Source organism: Leptodactylus fuscus, chromosome 9 (genome assembly GCF_031893055.1).
Source record: "Leptodactylus fuscus isolate aLepFus1 chromosome 9, aLepFus1.hap2, whole genome shotgun sequence".
NCBI lineage: Eukaryota > Metazoa > Chordata > Amphibia > Anura > Leptodactylidae > Leptodactylus > Leptodactylus fuscus.
Genome location: NC_134273.1, coordinates 18448927 through 18470294, shown reverse-complemented (window position 1 = coordinate 18470294; position 21368 = coordinate 18448927). Strand labels below are relative to the sequence as shown.

The following is a 21368-nucleotide window of genomic DNA, read 5'->3' as shown; positions in this document are numbered from 1 at the left end:
CTGGTTCTGCATGAAACTTTTCCATTTGAACAGCGAGTGGTACTCGATCAAGTACGAGTATTTTGAATACCGTAGTATTCGATCGAATACCTACTCGATCGAGTACTACTCACTCGTCTCTAATAATGATCTATAGTACTCGGAGGCCCCATCTCCTCGTGCATCAACTGTCCCATATTGTATATAGTAGAACACACGAAGGTAAAAGATCTAGTGATTGACTTTCTATGAAACTAAATCTATAACAATCTATACATCTAATTATACAATATTAATAATAATTGTATAATATAATTAAAATCATTTGATTTTGGACTCTGAACCGATTTCACCGAAAACTGGCCCCGACTTGGGCGCCAAGACTCTAGCTCCACAACCTGAGTTATAGGCATATGACTATACAGGAATATCTAGCAAGAAGCGATGCGAACCGCTCTTCTAGATCATATGCATTGCAGAATCATGGTAAATTCCTCATTGAATAACAGTCGCTATGATAATTGCTAATCTCCTCTTTTCCGTGGGTTGGAATAGATGTGCATTTTGTTCTAAGTGCCTCAGATTTATGGAGTTTATAGAGAGAAAATGAGGAATCCGCAAAACGACGCGCTTCCAGCTTCTAGATATGACCTTCACGAATCAGCTTTCAGAACTGCTGCCTTTTTATTGAATCCCGTAGAAATCTACCATACCTGGCAGTTGACGGAAATGGAAGATTGCGACGTCGCGGGCTGCTTTGTGCTGCGTGAAGGGGTTTGGGGAAGAAATAGCCTGTATTAGCTATTTTCTTCTGAAGTAATTGCTTTTCAGTTGACATAAAAGAAAATTGTCATTTTTCCTTTGAAATAAAGCTGTGACACGCGGTGCATGGAGATCTGGTGTTGTCACCCACCGGCCATGACCTTTGTTGCCAAGCAGCTGTGGAAAAGATATTCGGGCTTCTGTTTTACTGAATTGTATATCGTAAAAAAAAAAAAGTAGAGTTGATAGATTTCATCGGTGATAATTACCGTGTGAGCCGCGGTGTGTTCTGGAGTTTACCTTTAACCCCTTCCTCCCCTTTATTTCATATAGGGATATTTATCGTATACACTTCCACATGACCATAGTCTAATGCGGCTGAATAGACCCCATCTGTCCGCCATTGGTGTACCCTGACCGAGTCGTACTCCCTTTCGGAGACTCAAAGGGAAAACTCCTCAAATCAATTGACCCATTGTATTCTATTGGATGTCGAATCGAGCGGATCGACTCCTTCATCTCCCGTAATGAAGAATTCATTCAATCTACAGCTACGAACCCTTCCCAGCGTTGCAGTTGTCACCGTGCACACTATATAGTCCCATTCAGGATCGCCTCTTTTCCGATATCCGGCGGTACAATGTGTGTAGGAAGTCTTCCGCACAGGCCTGCATCGTCTCGCATATGTCGAACGCCTTCCTTCCTAATATATAATTTAGCATGCTCTCCTCTGTTTATATCAGTGACATAATAGTGCGTGCTAGTTTTTCCAAAGAGCGGTGTCTTTGCCGCTTCATGGCACAATAGCTTGTACTCCCAGGCCTGCACATGGTGTTAGCACATCTTTAATGCGCTTCAATCTTAACGTTTTATAGGTCATGATGAACCGAGTCTTGAACGCCAGTCAGCGCTGGCAAATGAACGCGTCTCCTTCCCGGCTCACCCGGCTTAACCCTTTACCTGCTGCAGAGAGAGAGGGAGGGGGAAGAAAAAAAAAAACGCACAACCACCGGCTCTGTCACCGGCAACAATCTTTGTGTTTTGCGTGTCTGTCGAGAAGCCGAGGACTCAACGAGTTTGATTTCTTGTGCTGATATAACGAAAGAGATGCGTAGAAAACGGATGGTGCCAGGCGGGCACCATTTAATGCTCTGCTGCACCTATCATCGCTCTCTTTACGATACCAAAACAGGGCAGCTCGGATATTTTTTACTCTGTTTTGTCAGCTGGAAAGCGCTATTTTATGCCGGTGATACATGCCGGATTTTTATATCTCGTCGCTGAAACGAAAGTCAGTTCGTATGTTAAGGAAATAATGTAGACAAATGCACGCAATGGAAAAACCAGCAATTCACATCTTGTCAAGTTCATCTCTCGGAGAGAGAATTTTTTTTTTGAGGCCACTAGGGGCGCTGTTTAGTCTGGAAATGGTATTTTCGTAAAACTGTTTACAATAAATTGCTTCGAGCAGACGAAAAATGTTGATTTGGTGACCTTGGTGTGTTCTCGGATGTAATGATCTAAAGACTTCTGATCAGATTATTAGAGATGCCCTATAGTCCAGGGTCTGGCTGAGTGCCAGATAAATTTAATGACGTCTTCCTTGTTCTTGTACATGTAAATAGGTATGCTCGCGGAGGAAGCTGTAAATCTCTAGTTACATAGACCTCATGGAATTTCTGAGATATTCATGCAACACTTTATTTTTATGTATGGATTATTCCGCCGACATTGTGTGAATTTATGGGCCTGGGTCCGAGTGTATACTTTTATATGTATTAAGGTGCTGGCAAAGGTGCGAGACCGGTGAGCAAGGTGACTCACTGTGTGTTACTAAGGAGGGGAAAAAAAGGTGTGCATGTGTAGGAGAGTAATATATCATATAATATCGTACTACACATACACGCTTTAAATCTTTGTAATTCACAGGGAGTATGATATATATATATATATATATATATATATATATATATATATATACCGTATATACTCGAGTATAAGCCGACCCGAATATAAGACGAGGCCCCTAATTTTACCACAAAAAAACTGGGAAAACTTATTGACTCGAGTATAAGCCGAGGGGGGGAAATGCAGCAGCTACTGGAACATTTCAAAAATTGGTCAGAGTTTTTGGGCGCAGTAGATGCTGGGGAAGGGGAGGGGGTGTTTTGGTTGTCTGTCTGCCCCTTCCCTGAGCTTGAGGACTGAGTTTTTCTTCCCCCCACTTGGAATTCAGCCTGGCTGAATATAGGGGATCTGCAGTGCTCCTATTAACCCCTTCCCGACGGAACAGGAGCACTGCAGATCCCCTATATTCAGTAGACCAGGCACTCTCAGACACAGGGATACCTAATGTGTTTGTGTTTCACAGTCATTTTCTACTTTTGCATGTATTCTAGGGAAAGGAGGGATTTACAACTTTTATTTATTTTATTTTTTTGCACTATTTTATGGGAGATTCTATACATTGATATTGTGGCTGGTCATAGACCCCCCCCCCCCCCCCAAAAAAAAAAAAAAAAAAAAAAACACAAATAGCTTATACTCAAGTATATACGGTGTGTATATATATATATATATATATAATATATATATATATATATATATAATATATATATATATATAATATATATATATATATAATATATATATATATATATATATATATATATATATATATATATATATAGTGTGTGTGTGTATATGTGTGTATGTGTGTGTGTGTGTATATATGTGTGCGTGTGTATATGTGTGTGTGCGTGTGTATATGTGTGTGTGCGTGTGTATATGTGTGTGTGTGTATATGTGTGTGTGTGTGTGTGTGTATGTATATATATATATATATATATATATATATATATATATATATATATGTATATGTACATATATGTATTTAGGGACCTTAATGATATCGCGCTGGAGCATTGCAACAGCAGTTACACAGAGACTGGCGGACCCATTGACTATACTTGGGTCTTCCGGGTGTCCGCCATGTCCAAACTGTAAATGGTGGAGGAGAAAAACTCAATGGTGCAGGACTTTTTTCTTCACCAATTTTTCAACAGGCACAGATGTGAACTTTACCTAACTTAAACCTTTCCCCCGTTTTCTTCTGCTAGGTATATACATTTTCAGAGTAGCCTTCAGCATTTGTATTCACTGTGTACTATGGGAAGAATATTCAAATCCGCCTTCCATGATGTAATTAGGAAGACAGTTGCTGCCTCATTGTTGCAAACCAATAGAGGGCGCTCACTGGAATGTGCAAGCCTGTCTTAAGACAGGATTCCAGTGAAATAACCCAATAATGGCTGCTCCCTTTAGCCTCATGCCCGACCTTCCAAGAGGCCTTTGTTTAGCAATGACGCTGGGATTATTACCAGGTTATAGTCTCTCAATCGAGGACAGCTGTTTCGATCTGGTTGGATCTCATCAGCCCGATGTAGAGAGGACTATAACCTGGTAGAGGTGAGAGGCTTAGACAGTAGTCAAGTTAGTGGAGTGGACAGTATAGAGGCCTCCTATAGAACTCTGCATTTCATATAGAAACTTTTTAGCATCAAACTTTTCCGTCTTACCGTAGAGAAGTCCCTCACGTTCCGGCCACTTGTGTAAACCTTTCAGTCACCCTCTGGTTTGTTAGCCATTGTGACTTTGTCGCTAAGCCTCACACAGCCGCCGTATTGTTGCCTTTGTAGGTATTTGCATATCAGCAAAAAAAGCAATCTTTCCATAACCGATGTCTGAGATGTTATCGGTGTTTAATACTAGAAGGGGATTTGTAATGTTTCTTTTCTGAACCTGGCTTTACACAATTTTTTTTTTTTTTTTTTTTGTAAAAGATGGTAACATTTAACGCCGGTTAAATTCGCCCATCTCTTTATATTTGCAAAAAATATGTTCTGTGCTCATTTTCATGCTAAAACGGCGAGATAAGAAAGCCATCATTTTCTTTGTGCATTTATCATTTCTGGGAAATGTAAGTGATGGAGGTAAAGCGCCCAGGATCCCTCGTGGAGGGGAAATTAAACAAGATAGCATTTCGGGTAATGAAATGTTGGCTGAATACATAAGTTACCATGAACACCTTCAGCAATTCCATGGCACTGTGATATCTGCCACTCCCTGCTGACTGCTCCACCATCCTCCTGAATAGAATCCTATTTTCCTCCTTGCTCGGCTCGGTACTGGGGGGTTGCAGGAACGGAGGCACTAATTGTATAAACTTGCCAGATTCCTGCAGTGTTAAGCATCCTGATAAAAGGATTAAAATAGAAATGTATCTGACAGGGGATTTTGTTTACCTCTTGACAGCGGAATTTCCTTAGCTCCTTGGCAAATAAAGACAGGAGCAGGTTTTAGGGGGGAGAGAGCAGGGGGGAAAAAAAGGATCAAAACTCTTGCCAAAAAAGTTTCCGAATAAATGAAAAACTGCCTCCGTTTGATTACATGTTGGACTTTAGGATGACAAAATGCAGATTTTTGCACATTTTAAGATTATCTTTTCATGATGATACTTTAAAAGCATCGCGTACCGACACGAACGTGAAGGAAGAGATGTCACGTTGCGAGTTCGGTCATTATTTAGACATCACTGTCTCGGGCATTAAAGTGAAATTCCGCCGTTGAAAATCATGCCGGATAATCTGAACTGTGGGTTGTTACCTCTTCTGCAGTTTCGTAGAGGTTTGTTAAAAATTGTAGTTTCTTTAAGGCTTGTACATTTTAGCGGTTTGAAAGGAATCTCATTATTTTTAGGACTTCTTACTGAAGCCCAAACTAGACCTCTGAAATGTTATAGATAGGAGGAATTGGCCCCATACTGTACCTCTGTAGGAATTCTTAAATCAAAGAGGGTGACATTGGTGACCATGGTTTGAGGAGAAACTGGGACCTCTGTAAGTGTCACGTTGAGTGCCTATTAGAGATGAGCGAACAGTAAAATGTTCGAGGTTCGATATTCGTTTCGAGTAGCCCCTCAATATTCGACTACTCAAATCGAATATCGAACCCTATTATAGTCTATGGGGGGAAAATGCTCGTTTCAGGGGTAGGCAACGTTCGATCAAATTATACTTACAAAGTCCACGAGTGAGGGTCGGGCTGGATCCTCCGAGAAGTCTTCTCCGTGCAGCGTCCCCGCGGCATCTTCCGGCTCTGAATTCACTCTGCCAGGCATCGGGCCTGGGCAGAGCCGACTGCGCATGCCCGTACTAGAAGCGGACATGGGCATTCAGCTCTGCCCAGGCCCGATGCCTGGCAGAGTGAATTCAGAGCCGGAAGACGCCGCGGGGAAGCTGCAGGGAGAAGACTTCTAAAGGTAGGAGAAGAACCAGCATTGATTGGCCGACTGTATAGCATTCGGCCAATCAATGCTGGTTCTGCATCGAACTTTTACATTCGAATAGCGAGTGGTACTTGATTGAATACAAGTATTTTGAATACCGTAGTATTCGATCGAATACCTACTCGATCGAGTACTACTCGCTCATCTCTAGTGCCTATAGGTCTATAAAGCAGTTGTCCATTAGAACCTAATGGGAAAATAATATAGGAAATTTCCAAAATTCTCCTGTTGGCCCCTCTTAAATTTTTGTTTTTACCCCCACTTTCTGGGAGCGCTCTCAACTAAAAGCAGGACTTAAAGGGAATAGTGTGAGACTCTTCTGGTCATGTAGAAGATGTTGCCCTTTGTCTTGGCACATCGATGCACTTCTATTAAACAACTCTCTCTTTTTATCAAAGTATGTCACAAAAACTAAATTTCAAACCTATTTTCAATGGCGCAAAGCTTGACCAAAAATTTTGGCGCGTTTATCTTAGTCGATCTGCCCCATCGTGTTTTACCTGGGGCTCTTTCGTGTGAAATTTTCCACGTTATTATCCTTAGGAATGACGAAAGGCACCAAAAATGTAGCCATATTTCATAACATTTTGGGTCATGTCCATTTTGGTGTCCATGAAGTCCATTGGTGGTTTGTAGTTTGCTAAAATTTTGGTGTTAAAAAAAGAAGAAAAAAAATTCCTCTAGATAAGAAAAAGCAAGGAAGGATCAAATTTCTCAGTATGAATGGAAAAGCTTTGACTTTTGTCCTCCCAAAAAATTTCTATGACTGTTGTTCAGATCTGTGTTTATGCTTCTTTTTGGTTCTTGTACAGTAGAAGATTGACACGTCTTCTTGTGAAACTCCTCCACTTCATTGTTTATCATCTTATCTCTTGTAGGTAGTTTGCACTTCTTCTCCTACCTTCTAATTGTGCTCTCCATGCGTGTTGAATTTCGCAGATCTTCAGGTGTTTTGACAGAACGTGTAAATTCTTAATTTCCCCCTTTATGGCTCTTGTGGAAATAAACAAGTAGGTTACAACAGGTGTCACCGTTTGTAGAAATCAGACAATTGATGTGACGGAGTGAGGAGTTCGAGTTTTAAAATACTCTGTCATAAAATCAGCTGAAATAATTGATACGTTCTGCTGGGATTTTATTGTCGCTGTGCAAGGTCTTTGCAGGTTAATCCTCGTGTCATAAAGGAGCCATTATCTCCAGAGAGTCCTAGTGCGGCAAGGGTACCAAAAGTGACCTGTGGGTCAAAGGTCTTCCTGGAAAGGATGTCACACATTATTTTATGCTTTTTAGATATTTTATTTATCTTTTTTACTTGTATTATTTGCAATTGGTGCAGGACTCCGTGCAGGACTTTTTTCCTCCACAATTTTAAGGAGAATGTTGAGACAGAGACTCCGGCACAAATATCAACTACATATAAAAAATGAGTGACATAAAATGCACTTAAACCATCAGGGCAGCACACAATCCTATGTGAAGGATGCCTTTATTTACCCCCTCCCCCCTTTTTTTTTTTTAATGGATTCTACCATTAAAAACTTTTTTGTTGTTGACACATCGGAATAGCCTTAAGAAAGACTATTCTTCTCCTACCTTTAGATGTCTTCTTCACTCCGCCGATCTGTTAAAATTCCGTTTTCCGTTGTAGAGGCGACTGTGCATGCCCACAGGCCACAAGAAAATGGCCGCTTACTTACTGTGTAAATGGCCATTTTTCTTGTGACCGTGGGCATGCACAGTTGGCTCGGCCCGAGGCCTACAAGTTTCACCACCCGCGCTGGAAGAAGATGCATGAAGAGGACGTTCCAGAAGAAGATGTAGGCAGCGCTGGAGAGTTTTCTGGCAGTATTGCGGACGCCCCCAGTGCTGCAAGAGAACTAATTTGCATACCGACGGAAAACGGAATTTTAACCGAATGGCCAGGGCAAAGAAGACATCTAAACACGTTGGAATAGCCTTTCTTAAGGCTATTCCAACGTGTCAACGACAAAAAAAAAAAAAAAAAAGTTTTTAATGGTAGAATCCCTTTAAGGTCGGTCAGGAAGTAACAAAAAAAAAAATTATATCATTTGCTACACACAAGAAAAATTTTGGGGGCATTGTCCTCTTTGGGAATGGATCGTTAAATATTTTTGTTTTAACATATTTCAAGAGGACCCCCCGCAAAAAAATTCCTTACGGTTCTGCGCGTGAGAGTAGTTAACCATGGACATTCTAATTAATTTGACTTCAGTTTTCCCCATCTCTCGCGGTTTGTAGAGTTATACAAATGAATCACCACGGTTACCCTCTGGAATCAACACAGATCTCTCTGTATAGGTTTTGTGTTGATTAAAAAAAAAAAAAAAAAAGAGAAAAAAAACCTCTCATTCTCTTGGGCAGCTTTACTTAAAACCATTTTATGTATACATTTTTTTTTCATCTGTAAAATGTGTCCTGAATTCAGGTTCCTTTGCATTATTGCAGCCCGTAATCCTCTAAGTGGGTAATTAACGGTCCAGAAAAGCAATTTGTGGAGCTCGAAAGCCATAAAGGTGAAAAATATTTTTTTCCTTAGAGTGTTCTTTAAGGAGTAAATAATTATAAGAGAGGTGGTTTTAAGATGACCAATCTAAATGTGAACGTAATTAGGAGGAGCGTTCTGGAAATGGACGAGCATGTATGTGCGAGAATTTTCATATCATAACAAGTCTAATTAAATATTGAAAAGCCCAAAATCTCCAGTTCCAAGAAATATTACCTGCCACGTAAGGCCTCTAACTTTGCAGATAATTAGCCAGGGTTATTGAGGGAAAAGTCAGAGATTTGCTTCGAAGGTCCTGCAAGGTTATGTCTTATTACGCCGTATCTATTGTGTGGTCTGGTATCAAGTTCTTTTGCTAATTTGAGCTAACTGGGGATGCCCATTGCGAGTTCCAATTTGCATGGCTGTAAATGTCGATGTGTTTGCAGACTCTCACACAGCGATAGGTGAGAAGAATCTCTGTAAGTGATTTTCCTAAATGGGGATTATGAAGGGAAACAAGCAAATGACGCATTAAATAAGTACTGGGAGCCATGTTTTAGCCCAAACATATATTCATTAGTATTGGTTTAGTAAGAATATTCGCTAATGAGGATTCAACAAACCTCATGAATATTCATAGGGGTCCTTTTTGCATTCTACACATGAATTCCCCAAAACTGAATGGTTAGATACAATCTGTCATTGACTAAAACGTTACGTATCTTCTTGATTGGGGATTTAAGGGATCTATTATAGTTGGTTCCGAATGGGTTGAAAAATGTAACCACATCAGTAATCATCTGACCAATCTCACAAACCATTTTAAGTTGCCCGATTGCTCAACACTCTCCCCTTCCTGGTCCCTCCCTGCACTCTCCATCCTGGTCCTTTAATGCTCTCTCCATCTTGGTCCCGCACTTTCCTCTCTCCTCCTGGTCCACTCACCGCTCTCTCCTGATCCCTCACCATCCTATCTCTGTCCTTTTTCCCTCAGTCTTCTCTCCATCCTGGTCAATCACCATCCTCTCTCTGTTCTGGTCCCTCACCGTTCTCTCACTGTCCTGGTCCCTCACCATTCTCTCTCCGCCCTGGTCTCTCACCGCGCTCTCTCCGTTCTGGTCCCCTACCGTTCTCTCCATCCTGGTTCCTCATGATTCTCTCGCTGTCCTGGTCCCTCAACGTCCTCTCTCCGTCCTGGTCCCTCAACGTCCTCTCTCCGTCCTGGTCCCTCAATGTCCTCTCTCTCCGTCCTGGTCCCTCAACGTCCTCTCTCTCCGTCCTGGTCCTTCAACGTCCTCTCTCTCTGTCCCGGTCCCTCAACGTCCTCTCTCCATCCTGGTCCCTCAACGTCCTCTCTCTCCGTCCTGATCCCTCAACGTCCTCTCTCTCCATCCTGGTCCCTCAATGTCCTCTCTCTCCGTCCTGATCCCTCAACGTCCTCTCTCTCCGTCCTGGTCCCTCAACGTCCTCTCTCTCTGTCCCGGTCCCTCAACGTCCTCTCTCCGTCCTGGTCCCTCAACGTCCTCTCTCTCTGTCCCGGTCCCTCAACGTCCTCTCTCCGTCCTGGTCCCTCAATGTCCTCTCTCTCCGTCCTGGTCCCTCAACGTCCTCTCTCTCCGTCCTGATCCCTCAACGTCCTCTCTCTCTGTCCCGGTCCCTCAACGTCCTCTCTCCGTCCTGGTCCCTCAACGTCCTCTCTCTCTGTCCTGATCCCTCAACGTCCTCTCTCTCCGTCCTGATCCCTCAACGTCCTCTCTCTCTGTCCTGGTCCCTCAACGTCCTCTCTCTGTCCTGGTCCCTCACCACTCACTCCTGGTCTCTCATCACTTTTTCATCCTGTCCCTCTTGACACACAGCCAATCACTAACTACAGCTGTGACCTGCCTCTCCCATGCACAGACATTTTCTGTGTGTTAACAGGACAAGGGAGTAGATACCTGCAAAAGCCTAATAGGAACAAATGTGTTGGAAAATCCAAGTTGAGTATTGCTGCCTTCTTTTTTTAACCCATTCTGAGCCAGTTTTAAAGCTATAGCTTCGTACCTATTGTTCTTGGTACTAACACAAATTTCCCAGTAGCAGTTGTCAAAAATATTTTCTAATACCCTGTTCTATACCTGGTATGTAATAGGAGTTTGAATGAAATTTAGCCAAAAATTTGAATGTTCAGTCTTTGGATTGGCATGGATACCGGTCATGGAAGCTACAGAAGGGCTATGTAACTTATGCACCTCATTTCCTACCTATATATGTATATATTCTGATTGCTGATAAAATATCTTTTGGCCCTTGTCAAAGTCTCTCTGAACATAGAGCTGTAGTCATGGAGCTTGCACGGTGGCACAGTGATTCCCTATGGCACTCTAGTTGTCACCATATGGCTAAGCGTGGAGCTTTCTCTCTACAAGCAAAGCTATGTATTACCTCTGTAATATGGCATGTAATAGAGCACGCCACTGAGTTTTTCCTTCCTAAGGCATTTTTCTATGTTCAGCTTCGATTATTTTCACCCCTGGGTTTCCACTCTTTTCCCAAGTGTTTCTCCGCACATTGTTCGCAGTCATGGATCTAGTTCTTGCAAAGATCAGAAACCAACATTGATTGCGATAGTGATGGTGAAAATAATCAGGGTGCTGGTGTTTAATAACACTTCTGTGACAAATAAGAGGATTATCCTGGGATACGTGGACTTCTTATATTAATTACACTACATTTAGTTTCTTAATTTCATGGTTACTTTGCATTCAAGGTTTTTCATGAAGAATTCATTAGTTTTCAATCACTTTAATGGAGCTGCACGTTCTTACTTCATTTCACCCAGTTTCTTGTGCATTTCATCTTATACAATAGTGAAGCTATATAGAGTGAGATTGCCCATACCCATCCCTAGCTGTATATTTTCCCTTGTGTTTCCCTCACCACTGATGGAATGAAGTCCAGTACGATTATTGAAGTAGTAATATTTTTATTAAAACTCCATCATTAAGAGACAAAAACTCCTTATAGTCCTATAGTCTGGTACCCGATGGCCCACAATTTTGTATACTGTCCATTAATCTACTAGGACCCCATAGCCTATCATCTAAAACTCTTTCTATGGTCATGCCCAATGGTCCTGAATTTTGTTAATCCCATACCTCGCATTCCTATTAGTCTAATTTTAGATAGTTGTACAACTTTTACCCCTCGGTCAACTTAATATCTATGGTTATTGGTTTTCTGACATTTGTTGGTGACTGGATTTGTCTAGTCTAACATTTAGTGGTCTGCAGTGTTGCTTAGATTACAACTGATGATCTTCAATGTTGACCAAAGATCACTCTACAGTGGCTTCACCAATGTACGTGAATGGAGCCATATTGCAACCCCAAGGGTCCTATGACTGCCGCACATGTTCAACTAGGAGTTGCAGCACACTCAAGGTCTCAACGTGACTCCGTATCGCCCTGAAACTCCTTCACCAATCTTGGTTCACGAAATGGGAGTCATGGCCAAAGTATCCAAGTCGCCCTAGCTTTATTGATTTAATTTTTTTAGGATTTATGGTCCATGCTTACTGTAAGAGTAAGAATTCTGGAAGTCCTGCATAGAACAAACATAGTTTTAACATTCAGTTTGACAGAGTTTAGTTTTTTTGTCCAGCGTTCATGGCCTCGGCTTCAAAGTAGTAGGCTTTCTCTGTGACTAGTTGGATTATTTTCTATAGAGATGATATGAGCCTGGAGCCGGTTCATAGACTTGATTATAAATGTATACTGACTGCCCTTCCTTCAAACTATAGTTCCTTTCTGGGTTTTTTTCCCCAATTACGGTCTACTCTCTCCATTGCACTAGATAGCGTTCCCTTGTTTTAATTATCTCAGGTAAGTTCGGTCTTGAATGACACCTTGTCCTGTTTCCGAGTCTTGTCTTTTGGTTTGTGTTGATGTCATGTGCCTTTCATTTCCACGCTGCATTTTTAATCTCAAAGAATAGCACTGAATAATGGCCCCTGGCAGGAGGTAATGAAATTTTCTTAATTCATATTTTCATGCTGAAACCTCGATTGAAAATGGCATCCAATGGCCTAGAGACAGAGCGGTAGTGGCGGTTTCAGGGGACCTCTAATAATGATCCAGTGTTGGCGCAGATGAAGAGCGATAGCACGGCAGAGAAGTAATTTAAGGAAGAAAGAGAGCGCACTATTGCTTTATTGTAGCATATCTAATGATCGGCTGAAGATTCCCAATAGTTTTTGGAGCATGACAAGAGAAACTAATGTTATCTTGCCAAAACAGAAGTCCCGGCTTAATCAGTAGAACAAGAATATTGATTAAAACACTTTGCACAATAGATTGCACACAGAATCTCTTCTCCATCATTCCACGCTTGGTAACATGTAATAACAAACAAGGGAGAATAGAGTCTTAATATAATTTGTTTTGCATTGTGCAACCTTCCTTTGCCTTCAAAATATAGCTGTATTTTTATTAAAGATCCGCATTGTTATTGCACTTCATGAAACGGTGATTTCGCCATGAATAATAACTCAAGTGGTGAACGCCTCTCCACATGAACAAATTACCATCCAGTTTTTTTGGCCATCCGGAGAATTTGTATTTTCTAAGAGTGTGAATCAATTCTCATACTCTTAGCCATCCAAAATATAAAAAAGAAAATAACTAGAGGCCGGGATTGTTCCAAGAACACAAAATTGCCTATCTTCTGGGTAAGGGATGATCTCCGGGATCCCACCCATCTTGAGAACAGGGTTCCTTATACATGGTTGCTCCAATCATTGTCTATCTTCCACGCTCCCCTAGATATGAATTGATCTTAGAGATGAGCGAACACTGTTCGGATCAGCCGATCCGAACAGCACGCTCCCATAGAAATGAATGGAAGCACCTGGCACGCAGACTTTGCCGGCGGCCGGCCGCTTAACCCCCCGCGTGCCGGCCACTTCCATTCATTCAACAGGCATGTTTGACCACCAACTGGGAGGACACTGGATCCCCTATCTCGTGATCACAAGGGGTCATACAACTCCCACCAGACACTTTTCTACAACTTTGTGAAGAGTGGATAAGTTTTTTTTCATGGGACAATCCCATTTGGGAAGAGTTTTATTCATGTGTTCTCATCATACGTTCATAAAAGAGCTTTTTCTTCACCTACGGAAGACAATGATATTACTTTGTAAAACTTTTTCTTCATGCCCTATCCTAGTCCACCATCATCTGCCTTCCAAAAAGACTTAGGACACGCCAAAACCCTAGACATGGTCAGTTGATTCCAGCAAAATGGTGGTGATTCTCCAACTTATTGCTAATTTTTGTGGACATTTTTAGGGTCATAGTTTGTTTTACGTGTGATAGTCTATGTTTGGAGGGGAGTGGATTGATTTCTTTATATGTAGCCCATACATAAGGTTATTTTTAGTGCACACGATTGTGATGGAACGGCACATGGATGACATTCATGTCCTGCCATGGTCTTCACAGCCCTAGGTTTTGCCCCAGGTTCAGTACCGCCTAAATGGGCCTGTTAACATACATTGTTGTGCGTGTAGCCTTAATCTTTATGTTCTCGCTATCATCTGTCTATCAATCTTTCAGTCTATCGTAGGCGTTTCTTCCAAGTTTTTTCTTATTGAAACCTCAAAATACCTCCATTAATATTGTATTAAACTCCATTTTCTCGCACAAGTCGACCATGCCAAATTATAGTCCCCATCACCTTACCTATATGGTTCTCCCCATCCTTGCTCCCTTGGATTTTTTTCATTCCGAAAGGCGTTGGTTAATGTATTTTTGCTTTTGTTGTGTCTTGTTTTTTTTTTTTTTTTTCCCCTTTTACTAGGTAATTGCTCCTTCGCCACGCCAGCCTACGATACTGTTTAAATTCTTCAGTTTATTGAACGCTCGTTTTAATTCCAACTTCTAAAGTATTTCTCCTTTCTTATGTTATCCATGTTTATTAAATCATTAATGAATCAGATCTTTTTCTCTACTCCTGAAAGTGACAAATTAATTGTATCATAAGTCTCTGCAAATACGTTGAGCTCCATGACATTGCTCTCAACAACGTTATTTTGAACAACGTTCGGGGCGAGATGAAAAGCAGATTTATGCGCTTATTAATATTTTATATATAGTTTTGTTTGCAAGAATGGAACATTGCTGACATTCTAAGAAACGTGTTTTCATGGCAGATAATTGCAGGGAGCACAAAGACGAGGCTGCTCGCTCGCTCCTTTTTTTTTAAAGGATCTTTTGGTTCTAACTAGTTTCTAGTCGTTATCGCAGACTGTACACATGTGGGAAACACATTTTTCTCATTGCAGTGTCAGTAATGACCTGGCTACCGGGATGATTTGGTGTAGGCAGGAGGTAGATAAGGCTTGGGAGAAAACTTGGCTGCTTCAGATGACGAATGCTGTGGATTAATACTTTGAAAGAATGACCAACAAGCTGATAACCGACAAGCCAAGGCCTAAACTACATGGATGATTTATAGTGGAGAGCAGAGTTCCGAGACCCGATGAAGAGCTTAATGCTATTGTACCGGGTGTCTTATATCGTGCAGGCAGAAGGGCCTTTGGGTCCAGTCGTGCACCTGGACCTATGTACGACCCACGACTAAAGTGACAACGCTTCTGAAGCCGCTAGCATTCAATGGTCTCTTTAGGAACCATTATAGCACTTTAAAGAGGTCTTCGGGGAGTTTGATACTGATGGCCAAGCCTTAGGTTAGACCATCAATGTTAGATTAGCAAGTTCCAACACTAAAGACCCCATCAGTCAATATGCAGCACTTGGGTGAACTGTACTTCCCCTTCTCCAACCAGTGATGATACATCCATTGGATACAAGGCCATGCCATAAATCAGTCCTATCAAAATGAACTAGTCTGGACTGCAATACCAACGATAGCCACTATATAGTGTATGGCACTGTCCTTGGTAAGCAATGAAGATCCCAAACGTAGCCAATCGGTTGGGGTCCCAGACGTTGGACTCTCACCAAGCACAGGTGATCAACATCATAGTCCCGAAATATAAAATTGAACAAAAAGTTTCAAAAAGAAGCAAATGATGGCATGGCCTGGTTACTGTATTACCATTCACTGCCACCACACAATGGATGGAGTTTCACCTGCTTGGCTCTTTTAGTAAGCTGTTCATGGTGGTGTCAGGAGTCGAACCCTCTTCTGATTTATCCTTAAGATGGTCATCCTTATTAAAGTCCCTTAAGTATGTTTATTGCACTATTGGCTTATTCCTGATGCATTTTAAAGAGCTTATCCCCATGGAGTCCTCTTCTTAGCTAGGCATATCTGCTCCCTAGAAGTCTCCTTGTGACGCTTGCACCAAAGCATTGTCCTGAATTTCCCAGCAACCTCGCCTGTAATTTTTCAATTTGTTTACCCCATAATACAATTTTTTTTTTTTATTGATGTTGATCTCATTTAATATCCTGCCTATATCCACCTATAAACTTGCCCTACAATAAAAACCTAAATTACTGATGTTTTTGTGTTGTGACACTAGTCTCATTGTTCCCGCTCCTTTGGTTGTGTGGCGCCCAGGATTGTGTGCAAACCTCGGGTTTGTTTTACGCCTGATTAATGACTCGGTTTCTTCTCTAATTACAGGTGTAACAATAGGACGCAGTGTGTGGTGATCACAGGATCAGATGTGTTCCCTGACCCGTGTCCGGGGACCTACAAGTACTTGGAAGTCCAATATGAATGTGTACCATACAGTAAGTAAACCCAATTGTCCCTTGCTCTGTAAACACTAAACTTGTTTTCCCCGACACCAAACGCTTGCAGTGCATATGCTTCAGACATTCAGAGCCGATCTGCATGCAGTACAGGCAAGACCTACCCGGTGGAAGAGAGCCATGCTGATAGTCTGGCCAAATCTCCTCCTGCAGCCTTTAAGTGTTTGCTTTCAGGACTAGTGTTTTTCTAGAAAACAAACCAGATTTAGCAGTTGTGGGTGCCAGACAGAATGTGTATATCTGCCCAATACTGGGGCCTGACAAATTGATTTGGCTCACACTTTCCTAAAGAAAGTATTGACTTTGATTTCAATCACTAGTTGCTCGCGCGGCTACCTGCTGCCGTAGTTCCTTTTGTGCATTTTATTAGCTTTCGCCGAGACAAATCCCTCCATTATATTTGTTTTAGGAGGAGAATCACTGTCAGTAAACTATAAATCCAAGTGGCATGTGTGGTTTGCCGGGCATGGCGGAGATGTGTTCTTTAGCCTAGTTTCCAGACGGCAAGCCGAAAAAGAGACGGTTTGTTGAATTATCCCTAGACTTACAAAAATGTCCAATAAAAGTATTATACGGCCCTTTCTTATTTTTTAGTCTTTTTCAAAGGAGATAATAAAATCATGTTGCGTTGGGTTTTATTTGGTAGTTGGAGAAAATTATTAGCGCGGTGAGTGGAGGGAGGGCATATTTCCTTCAGGGCTCTGGCACCCTGGTTAAGATCTTTATTGAGATACTTAGTCAAAATAATAGTTAAAAAACAAAAACCAGGTCCACGGATTGTGCTAGGAATGGAGATTTGTAACGTTTATAGACGGCGATGTAAATGTTCCAAGAACTTGCCCGAACTAGAGACGTTTCTTTCTTTAGTTACTTTATATTTTTAGGTTTCCAAAGCCAAAATACGACCTCCCCTAGAAGTGTTTAACCATGGGCCAAACAAAGTGGTGGGGGATTGTTACTTTGCCAAAAATTCTTCTTCTCCCATTCTCCCTCCAAGTAATCCACCATCTTGTACCCTCACCGATTAGCTATTTTCCCCATATCCAAAGAAACTGGTATAAAGCCACAAAAACCTAAGACAAACCTACATGCAGTGGGCACCAGCATGACCGAGGAACCCATTGACTTATAGTATATTAGGATGCACTGGTTTCCACCATGATGTCCAACAACTCGGCAACAAAGGCTTCTAGTAGAGCTTTGGATGCAGGTGTAAAAATGGCCTTCAAATATTGAACGGTCTAAAAAGTAAGAATTCTCTTCCTTGGTGGATCTTAAAGGGTTTATCCAGGGCTATCTTCATCTCAGGAAGTGACATCACATCCTTCGGTCACAGGACCATTCCACGACTAAGTCTCATTGAATTAAATTTGGGATCTTGAGTGGACCAATCAAATCCAGAAGATCAGGCAGAAGAACCAGTGCTCACCTAGTAGAATATTCAAGGTCTTCTTTATGAAGGTCAAATGCACACAACGCGTTTTGAAGATTGAACGTTAGAAACGTGTTGTATGTGTTTGACCTTAATAAAGAAGACTCCTTGAACACTCTACTGGGTGAGTGCTGGTTCTTCTGCCCGATCTTCTGGATTTGGCTGGTCTACTCAGGTATCCTGAATTGACGTCCCAGTGACATCAGACCGGACATTCGGATTGTATTTTCTACATGTTTTCCATTGAAATAAATTTGGCTGACCTGTGGCATGGTAGTGTGACCACGTAGAAGAGGATATGGAGCCCTGGATAACCCTTTAACCCTTAAAACAAAATCTGATTAAAAAGACGGACAAGTTGGTTGCTGTGGACACTCTACCCTACAACAATGTCTAGGTCAATATATCCGTCCCTAGTAACCAGACTGTCTTCAGCCAGAGGTAAACCCTTAGCGCACCTCTTAAATAGACTTATTAGAACCTTTTGTATGCAAAGATTTCTTCCAGATCTTGGTCCATTGATCCTTAGAGCTTCTGCCCATGTATTAAGAAGGGGATGAACCTCAGATTCAGCCCGGCAAACCTTCATTTCTTTCCTTACCGCTGTCCTATTTTAACATCTTAAGCTGTAAGACCCTATTTATTCTCCTTCACGTAGACATGTTATCTTATTTCCTTTTAGCCAGTATTTGAGAATGTGTTTGAAGATATCCAGCCTGCATCCTGTTAATTTAGCCTATGTATACTTGTAGCTTATGATTCCATTTCATGTTTTTTTCCATCACAGGAAACTAATTTAAGTTGCTTTAAGGAAATGTTCTGTCCAGTAATAAAATGCTCCGCCAAGCAGTGTTACATGTCAACATAAATTGGGAAAGTATACAAAGCCAGCTTTTAATAACGAGAGGCTTACAGCACTTAAACATATTGGAGGGAGCCGATATCCTGTTTGGGGGCCGAAGACGTTTGCAGCCTAAACGTTTACTGGAAATTGACTCCTTTGAGATGGCACTTAAAGGAACACTCCAATAAGAACTGATACGGTGTCCTGGCTTGTAGAAGGGGGCAGGGCATGGTGCAGGGTTCTGTGAATTCTTGTTTTAGTAAATGGAAATAACCTAGTTTATGCCAATCCTGCGTAGTGGCCAGAGTGAAAATTGCAGGATTTGGTGCTTTAAAAAAAAACAAACAAAAACAAAACAAAACAATATTTGTAGAAATTCTTTAAAGGGATCCTATCTTTCAAACCCATTTTTTTCTAACACGTCGGAATACCCTTAAGAAAGGCTATTCTTCTCCTACCTTTCGTTGTCTTCTCCGCACAACCGCTCTGTAGAAATCACGTTTTTTGTCGGTATGCAAATGAGTTCTCTTGCAGCACTGGGGGCAGGCCCCAGCGCTCAAACAGCACTGGAGGCGTCCCCAATGCTGCGTGAGAACTCTCTCCAGCGCTGCCTCCATCTTCTTCAGCAACGTCCTCTTCACGCGTCTTCTTCCAGCGCAGGCTTCAGACTTCTAGGCCTCAAGCCTAGAGCAAAGCTGACTTCGCATGCTCGCTGGCCATAAGAAAATGGCCGCTTACACAGTATTGTAATTGGCCACTTTCTCGTGGCCTGTGGGCATGCGCAGTCTGCGCTGCTCGAGGCCTAGAAGTCTGAAACCTGCACCGGAAGAAGAGGACTTTGCTGACGAAGGTGGAGGCGGCGCTGGAGAGAGTTCTCTCGCAGCATTCGGGACGCCCCCAGTGCTGTTTGAGCGCTGTGGCCCGCCCCCAGTGCTGCAAGAGAACTCATTTGCATACCGACAAAATCCAGGATTTCTACGGAACGGCGGCGCAGAGAAGACAATGAAAGGTAGGAGAAGAATAGCCTTTCTTAAGGTTTTTCTGACGTGTCACTCAGAAAAAAAAGGGTTTGTATGATAGGATCCCTTTAAAATGGCAGTCATTTTTGGTGACACATTCCCTTTAAGAAGCATAATAATGGCAGCAAAAGACAGATTAGAAATTTCAACTATTTTGAGAGCCGTAAACCATTATTTCTTTAAAATAACTTGGTTGATGCCAGTTATCCTTAGTGGCCAGAGTGAAAATTACAGGATCTGGTGCTTTTTAAAAAAACAAACAAAAATAAGTAAATAAATAATAAAACATAAAAAATTCAGCAATAACATAAAAGAAAAATTGGTTTAAAATATGTCATTTGGTGCTTTAAAAAATTTTTTAGAAAAAATTCAGCAATATTTTTAACATAAATTGGCTTAAAATGTCATTTTTGGTGACACTTTCCCTTTAAGAGAGCATAGTAATGGCATCAGCGGTACATTTAGTGTTTGTAACTATTTTGCGAGCCATATACCAGTATTACACGATGAGATATCTGGTGGTATTTCAGTGATGTCAATGATATGGAGTGGACGGATAGGCTGAAAACTGATTACGCCCACAAATTCGATGCCTCCGATGTGTTTCGGTCTAGTCCCCTTATAATATCCGCTAAAGAGATGAGTAACGGAATAGTCTAAACTGATTAGCTCAGATTACTGTGTAGAGTAATTGCCATGGACGACTTTCATCGTATTATAATTATTACCACTAGGGGCAGTATTATATTGCCATCCAACATTTCATCTTTGCTAAAAGCTCGATATATTTTAGCCATTTTATATCAATGTTCTATTAACTTTCACGTCTAATTTTATTTTAGCAATCAGGATGTTTTTTCCTAGTGGCCGTACAAAGGATTCCTTATTGCCTGGATTTCATCCTTGTGTTAATTTAATGACATGAAGTATGTATGTGCACAATCCTAACCAACATCATCCAGCAATCTGCCTACAATGTCCTCATTATAGACATGTCCGCCTACACTTATATGTTCCTTTTGTAGGTATCTTCTAACTATAGAAACCGCCATCTAGTATTGGCCCAATCTCTAGTCTTTTTGAATCCGTTTCGATGTGTTGACAACTAAAATGCGAGTTTCTCAACCTGAGCCATCAACGTACGCCTATGGTTGTCGAACAAAAAGCGGAGATTGTATGGGAAAAGGGTACGTCTATACTAGTTAGTGGTTTCTCTAGCTTGGCGTATCATAATTGTGTAGGTGGTCATCTCTTCCAAAGAGTCTTAAAGGGTTAATTTAGTGGGTACCAATGGCACCTGCTATACAGCAACAAGAATCAGTATTTGGCAGGATGAGTGTATTTTGTGCGCAAGGGCGGAGCTTTATTAGACCACGCCTCTCTCTGAGAACACGCCCAATGATCCTGATTGGTTGTTTCAGACAACAGTTCGTTGTCCTCATCCCCGTTGGTGCTTTTAGCTGAATGCCATATACGGCACCAAGACCATGGTTCTATAAGCTGTATAGGGAAACATTGAGCACCAACTATTTAACCCTACGTGTATATGTCCATGTTTAATGCCCCTTCTCATGAGTTGTCTTGTTGCCTACGGACCATTTCTGTGGGCTGCTTGAAGCGTTCTGACCAGCATTATAATTTGCTATTAAAGGGACCGGTTCTTAAAGGAACGCTAAACCTGAAGTCAACAGTTTATGCAAATTTGGCGTAGTA

General features: G+C 41.6%; 1 protein-coding gene across 23 annotated transcripts in view; it reads left to right on the top strand.

Moving 5' to 3' along the window:
* ADGRL2 (adhesion G protein-coupled receptor L2) overlaps nucleotides 1-21368 on the top strand; it is a 145342-nt gene that overhangs the window by 67586 nt on the left and 56388 nt on the right. For all 23 annotated transcript variants that reach the window (XM_075287034.1, XM_075287013.1, XM_075287014.1 and 20 more), the window contains exon 3: nucleotides 16230-16339. In XM_075287034.1, coding sequence (XP_075143135.1) covers nucleotides 16230-16339 — 110 coding nt within the window. The remainder of the gene's footprint in view (nucleotides 1-16229; nucleotides 16340-21368) is intronic.